At 39.8% G+C, this 7,738-nt stretch overlaps 1 protein-coding gene across 2 annotated transcripts in view; it reads left to right on the plus strand.

Moving 5' to 3' along the window:
• The window catches only part of aff2 (AF4/FMR2 family, member 2), a 229,188-nt gene extending 221,868 nt beyond the window's left edge, over positions 1-7,320 (plus strand). The window contains exons 20-21 of one of the 2 annotated variants that reach the window (XM_060885366.1): positions 26-258; positions 6,464-7,320. In XM_060885366.1, the coding sequence (XP_060741349.1) occupies positions 26-258; positions 6,464-6,585 (355 nt within the window). In that variant the 3' untranslated portion in view covers positions 6,586-7,320. The remainder of the gene's footprint in view (positions 1-25; positions 259-6,463) is intronic. The other variant, XM_060885365.1, reaches the window with a different exon arrangement.
• Positions 7,321-7,738: the final 418 nt, after the last annotated feature.

Consider the following 7,738-nt stretch of genomic DNA (forward strand, 5'->3'; position numbering starts at 1 on the left):
TTTTATCCCTTGTCACATCTGTCAGGACTACAGGAACACCATCGCCCATGTCTCTGAGTTCTTCCCCGATCGGCTCAGTCAACAGCAACACCGGAGCCATTGTTTCCTCCTCGTCGTCCTCTTCCTCGTCCTCGGGCAGCGTCGCCATCCCACAGCGCATCCACCACATGGCCGCCAGCCACGTCAACATCACCAACAACATCCTGCGCAGCTACGAGCACTGGGACACGGCCGACAAGCTGGCCCACGAGAGCCAAGGTACAAACCCTGCCAAAACAGTTCAAGGTCCTTGAGTCTCAATGCAGAAATAATATTAAAACGGTGACATATTGATTAATACTGAAAGCGCAATTTTTATCATCATAACACAAAGGTCCTATATTGTGTTTCTATGGTAACTGGAAACTGAATTCTAAAAAGAATGAAGTTAAATGGGGTTGAGGGATGAGATTATCAAGATTAGGTGAAATCCAATCCTGTTTTCTGTTTAAAAACCAGCAGCTTAGTGTTCTGACATCTTTCTTATTCCTTACAGTTAGATTGTTCTCTCTTCTTGTGCATGTTTCTTAGACACAGTGTTGAAATACTTGTCTCTACAAATGTAGCAAGTCTACAATCCAATTTGTTTTAGCCATTTTGTTTTTTGTGCATTGTGCTTCGTTAACCGTCTGATTCGACCGAGTTATCGGTTCTTGAGATTTTTTATTTTTTTACTCCAGGCCTGGAATCCCATAACCCTACAGTAGGAAAAAAAACCTGTCAGATAGAAAGCTACTGATACAAAGGTCAAACAAAAGGAAAGGTCACGCTCATTACCATGGGAGTGTATCGGACTGGGCATGGTGCTCGCCGGTGGAAGTCTGTACTGCGATCGTTCCTTTCCCTTGAACAAATAGTGCATCTCGGTTTCACAGGTATCTGTGTGTTTAGATTTTGGAAAAGATAAGCAATTAAATTCATGAGAAAACCTTGTGCAAGGGCAGGATTGGGTAGAATTCATGTCTAAGTTGTTACTTTTCGTATCAGTCGTATTTTACTAGTTTGAGAAGTGACCCATGGTAAGCTGTTGGGCTGCTGATCAGAAGGTCATGAGTTTGAATCCCAGCTGCTGAAGGTTAGGAGTTTGAAACCTCAAATTCTGTTAATGTAAATGATCAAAAGTCTTCGTCATTTAGAAAATAATTAAAGGTTTGTAAGAGAACTGAAACACTGACAGTTTAATCTGAAATATTGCAGTAGGCAGAAATTCAGCATGTACTGAATTGTACTGTATCAGAACTCATGTAGAAATTGTGGGGTGACTCAAGTTTAGAAGCTTTCATTAAAGCACAGTGATATTCTTTCTTCACATATCCAGACTTTATTTTTTTGGAGGTTGGGGTCAGAGCGCAGGGTCAGACATGATACATACACCCCTGGAGCAGAGAGGGTTCAAGGGCCCAACAATGGCAGCTTGGTAGTGCTGGGGCTTGAACCCCGAGCAACAACCCAGCGCTTTAACCACTTGAGCCACCACTGCCCCTACTTGTGTGCCCCTACTAGTTGTGTCCCAAATGATGTATTATATACTGCATACAGTTCACTATAGTGTGTAGTGTATGAATTATAGAAGGGAAAAATCATCTCAAATGGACCACTAATGGTTTTTTAAGCTGTTTCCCAGTCGATGGTAAATGATGTCTAACACTCGTAATGTGACGCCGCTAGCTTTAGCAGAATTTGATGAATTTTTAAAATGTTCAAAAATAAATATTACACATAACGTGGGATAGTTTAAAAGACATTAATGTCCGAAGGCTATCTTGAAAATTTTTTTTCCCAAAGTCAGCTCCTGATAGCTCCTCCCCTTTTCCACTACACATGCAAAGCTGTGAATGTTGAGTGCGTGAAGTTTTCAACATTCCACACTAGGTTTCTTTTTGGGTTGAATGAGCGCACGGACACTTCTTTGGCCTTGTAGTGCATTTCTTAGAATATCTTTTATCTTGGAATTGTGGAAATACTACTCACAATATTTGCACTACAAAATAGTGTGGAATAACGTATAAGTGTCCGATCTGGGACGCACCATAAGAACTTTGAAAGACTTTTGCCAAATGTCCCTTTAGGTCAGAGATTTACTTGCGTCTGTGTTTGGCAGGAGAATTAACATTAGCACAATTCTGACCGAGTATGAGCTGGAAAATATCATTTGATTAATGGATATTTCCGGTGAATTTAAAATTGCTTTCAGATATTTGAGTGCTAGAAAACTGCCATCACTTATAAATCACAGCACTTTCCCAGTAAACAAAGATAAATCCTTAAAACTTTTTATTTAGTTGAAATGTCTTTTTGGATTTTGAAACATTTCAATGTAGAAATTTTGATAAAAGTCACTAAAGCAAAAATTGTTGCACTCTTAAAGCAAGAATATCTTTACAGATAGGATTCTACTTTTCTATTTTTTTTTTCCTCTGATTCACTGGGAATCATTTTACATTGATTCAGAAGCTTTTATCCAAAGTGCTTTGCGAGTGAAGTATAGCATACAATCCATTCTGTTAGTTGCACAGTCCAAGGTTAAGAGCCTTGCATTCATCCTCGACAAGCCGCAAAGTACCCGAGTGCTTCCCACGTCGGCGTGCCACTCGCTCATTAGGCCTGATTGGTCTTCTTTTACATCTTATCTACATCTGTCAGAGGTTGAAAGGAGAACTGGCCTCTTTCACACATTAGCCTTATCAGTAAGGGGACGTTTGTATGGACCGCTGGAGACAGAGAGTGGCTTCATAGCGCTTCAGGTTTGATAGGGCTTCCTCTGTCATTTCCTCTCCCTTGTTCATCTAGAGAAGGCTAATTAAAAAGCATGGGGATGCTGAAGGTCACGTGTGAGATCTCACTGACTCTGAAGGCTTAAGTCTGATGCTCAATTTCCTCTTCTCTCCTTCACTTCACGTCTTCTTTTATAAATTAAGGCTGGTTTTAATGTATCCTTTAGAAGAAAAAAAAATCTTACTGATTATATAGTTTATAATTCATAACTTGACACAGTGAAATATTTTAATTCAGTTATTGATCTGGTTAAACTATTTACTATATTTATTATTTACTGTACTGCTTATCACACATATCGTCCTTTTCATTAATGATATGATTCAACAAGAGTTGTGTAAGGAATTTACTTAATAGTTCTGAAAATTCAATTCAATTCAATTCAAGTTTATTTGTATAGCGCTTTTTACAATTGACATTGTCTCAAAGCAGCTTTACAGAACATAAACGTAGAACAAAAGGTTAATATAAAGAATATTAAAGATTAGTAGAATGCAAAATTCAAGATTAATATTAGATAGATTTAGTTCACAATGTGTATGTATTTATCCCCAATGAGCAAGTCTGAGGTGACTCATTCAGCAGTGGCAAGGAAAACCTCCCTTAGATGGTAAAGGACCCAGACTCATGGGGGAACCTCATCCTCATATGGGTGACACCGGAGGGTGTGATTATAAATATACATTCATTCATTCATTCATCTTCTACTGCTTATCCGATCTACCTCGGGTCACGGGGAGCCTGTGCCTATCTCAGGCGTCATTGGGCATCAAGGCAGGATACACCCTGGATGGAGTGCCAACCCATCGCAGGGCGCACACACACACACTCTCATTCACTCACGCAATCACACACTAGGGACAATTTTCCAGAGATGCCAATCAACCTACCATGCATGTCTTTGGACCGGGGGAGGAAACCGGAGTACCCGGAGGAAACCCCCAAGGCACGGGGAGAACATGCAAACTCCACACACACAAGGTGGAGGCGGGAATCGAACCCCGACCCTGGAGGTGTGAGGCGAACGTGCTAACCACTAAGCCACCGTGCCCCCCTATAAATATACAGTCAAACAAATGTTGTATTGATGTAAAAGACCACATGGAGATCACATCTCCTCTTTAGTCTCACAGAGTCTGACTGGAGCTGGTAGATCTCTAGATGCCTCAGGATTCACTGAGTCCTCGGAGTCGGCCTCATCTCAGTGAAGGTTCAAAATCTTCATTGCATGGAAGACGATCGGAGCTGGTACAGTTTCTGGATGCCTCGGGATCGGTAGAAAGAGAAAATTAGGGCATGAAGACGTGGCTTATCGCCCTTTATTTTTATATTTATATACAATAAACTGCGATACGGTCGGAATCCTGCGAAAGGATAGAAAAAATTATAATGTCTCAAATAAAAGTTAATACACAGTTATTTAAATTTTCACTCAAAGTTTTGAAAGCTGAGGAAAACCAAAGAGCTTTTGAAAACAGAAGTCAGGTAATGGATATACGAACATATATAAGCAGTTAAATAACAATAAAAACATTTGGAACAGATCCGGAATGATTACAAAACAAGTACAAGTAACAAACCTAACAGAGATTTTACACAAGGGATGTAGAACAGTGAGGTTACAGGGTTCTGAGGTCAAGAAGGCGCAAGAGTTTAAGTGTTTGAGATTAATCGTCCAGTGTGGCAGGAAGTGTGGAAAAGAGGTGAAGAGGCAGGCGGGTTGGAGGGGTGGAGAAAAGTGTCAGCAAGAATCGAAGGAAAGGTGTAGAAGACAGTAGTGAGAGCAGCTCTGCTGTATGGGTTAGAGACTGTAGCAGTGATGAAAAGACATGAGACAGAGATGGAGGTAGCAGAGATGAGGATGTTGAGGTTCTCTTTAGGAGTGACGAGGATGGACAGGATTAGGAACGAGCACATCAGAGGGACGGCTCAGGTTGGCTCAGGTTTTGGGGACCAGGTCAAAGAGGATAGATTGAGATGGTTTGGACATGTACAGAGGAGGGAGATGGTTATATTGGTAAAAGCATGTTGGAGATGGAGCTGCAGGTAAGAGGTCAAGAGGAAGGCCAAAGAGGAGATATATGGATGTGTTAATAGAAGACATGGAGGTAATTTGTGCGAGAGTAGAAGATGCAGAGGATAGAGTTAGGAGGAAGCAGATGATTCACTGTGAAGACCCCTAACGGGAAAAGCGAAAGTAGAAGAAGGTTAAATTTTACACACTTAAAATGTTCTGAAGTTGAAAGCATGTGTTTAAAATGTGAAACGGTGAAATGTCTTTTTTTAAACCTTTGTTGAGACTTTTATTTTTAGTATTTTTAAAATTATTAGCTGTGGCCACTCTTTTGATATATATACTATACTTTTTTAAGGTATTGTTCATGTTTAAATTTGAAGGGTGCCATTAATGAACTAGGTCAAATAAAAACTAAAAAAATATTGGGTCAAATAAAAACTATACGGTTGTTTGAATTCGTTATCATTTATAACTAGTTTTAAAAAAATGTTTTATTCATTTTATATTTGTGTTCGCATTTTACAGAGGGTGCCAATAATTTTGCACCTGAACTTTGGAACGTTTTAGTGAAAGAAATCCACTAATTTATTTATATTCATTTTAAATGAATTTATTTTCATTTACAATTACATTCAAATTTCATGTCTAATTTTCATTTTATAACTAAATAGAATTATACAATAGAATAGAATTCGTTTTATAATTAAGTTATAATACTTTAGTTATTTTTATATTCATTATATTCATATTATTTTAATATTGATTTAAATATATAGATCGTTTAAATATTGATTTTAAATGAAACTGTACAGTAATTTTGACTCAAATCATGTTGTGTTAATTAATGGTGCTTGCAAAGCAACATTCTTACTATCCTGCATATTCTTCCGGACAAAACTTCGGCACGTAACTTGTCCCGCAGCTTTTGTCCTAAACCCATGAATGAGGTGTCAAATCGACCGGCTCATTGAGGAGAGGTGTGTTATGACTTTTCTAAGCGATCCGAGTACCGGTACTTCCGGTACCGGGTCTCAAATTGGCCTTTTTTCCCATAGACTCCCATTATAAACTTTGGAGGTTTATAAGTCAGCAAGCTTTCGAACTATCTACACCAAACTCGGCCAGCTCCTTTAGGGTGATACTCTGAACAAACGTTTAAATTGGTGTACCGAATGGCTTTCTGGTTCTGCCGCAGCCCCGCCCCCAAAATATGCAAAATCAAAAAACCTTTTACAACATGGACATGTGACATTTCAAAACACTCAGCACAATGAGGGGAACTTCCTCACGTGTAATTTGATGATGTCACGTGATTTCATGTGATTTCACATGAAAATAAAAAATTCGCACAACATGGATATGTGACATATCAAAACACTCAGCACAATGAGGCGAACTGCCTTGCATGTATTCTGGTCACGTCACGTGATGTCACGTGAAAATCAAAATTTAGCACAACATGGACATGTGACATATCAAAACACTCAGCATGATGAGGGGAACTTGCCACATGCAAGCACCATTCACATTTCCTTCAGGAAATGTACGTTCTAGTTTTATTTGCTACACCTTTTGTCTGTGCTTTTTTTTTGATGCCAATACTTCTGAAACTGACTGACTTTTTTTCTTCAGAGTTCTTTCAGGAGTTGGACTCAGTGATGGAGCCACTGACGCAGCACAGCAGCATGACTGACCTGGTGCGCTACATCCGCCAAGGACTGCACTGGCTCCGCATCGAGGCCCATTTGTTATAGTGCTGGAGCTTTTCACTGTGCTCTCTTACTTCTCTCTCTCTCGCTCGGTATCTCTCTCTCTCTCTCTCTCTTTCCTGCTCTCCTTCTCTCTCTCTTACTCCTGCCGTTCCTTCCATCACTTCCTCCTTCCACCAGCACTGCCGTCTCAGAGATGCTCCTACGCAAACAGAGCTGAGGAACGAGTGGAACTCAAGGTGCTGTATGATTTTCTGGAGATCTTGAGCACATGGTGAAAGAACTGCAGCAACTGTCATTGTGTTCAGAAAAAGAAAACGCAATACGCTTTTCTGCGTATAGCAGCAGGTACAGAGGACACAGGAGGTCTCACCCGGGCAGATCATTGAGACAGGACAGTATCTTTTTAAATCTGCTCTCTCGTTTTGTACAGTGTACATTATTTCCTATAAAGTGAAAGAAAGGGCCAAACAGGGGCCCGGTGTGCAATCCTTCTCTATGTCAGTATTGTTTCTTTGTATTACATGTCGACGGCTTTATAAAATGATTGTGAAGGCCTGGGGGTCAAAGGAGTATAAGAAAAAAAAAAGAGGAGTCAAATGATCAATCATTTAGAGTAAAACTCCACCCTGAATGACTCAAATATTAGAATTAACACATGATCCTTAGTGATCCTTAATGATGTCATATACTGATTTTGCATTTTTTTTTTTTTTTAAAAACAAAATGCTCTTGGACCGTTTCCTACATTACCCAAAACGCCCCACAGTAAGAATTCATCTCTATTTTACAGAGTGTGATACGGCGGTGCTTTAGTCTTGGTGTCTGTCCAGTTCTGTCAACTCCTCACATGTGTGCGCTCTGCTCTAACTGATCACGATCCAGTGTTTCATACAATGTGCCCAACTCCGTCATCAACATCTCGTAGAATTCGCCTCAACTTTTCTCCACTCCTTCTACAGTGGATTCCAGAAAATTACGATTAAGAAAAAAAGCTCTTGCTTTTTTGTGTTTTGCCGATTGTTTAATTTTTTTCCCTCCTATAATTAAACGCTACCGTACGCGCTCCAGCGTCCTCGCCAAATCACCCGACAGACTGCTACTAGAATCTCTAAACAATCAGAAACATTTCTATTTGTGCTTCAGGGTGGATTTTTTCTTTAAATTCCCCTTTTTAAATTTCTACAGTGCCATAATA

This window comes from Tachysurus vachellii, chromosome 13 (assembly GCF_030014155.1).
Source record: "Tachysurus vachellii isolate PV-2020 chromosome 13, HZAU_Pvac_v1, whole genome shotgun sequence".
NCBI classification, from domain to species: Eukaryota; Metazoa; Chordata; class Actinopteri; order Siluriformes; family Bagridae; genus Tachysurus; species Tachysurus vachellii.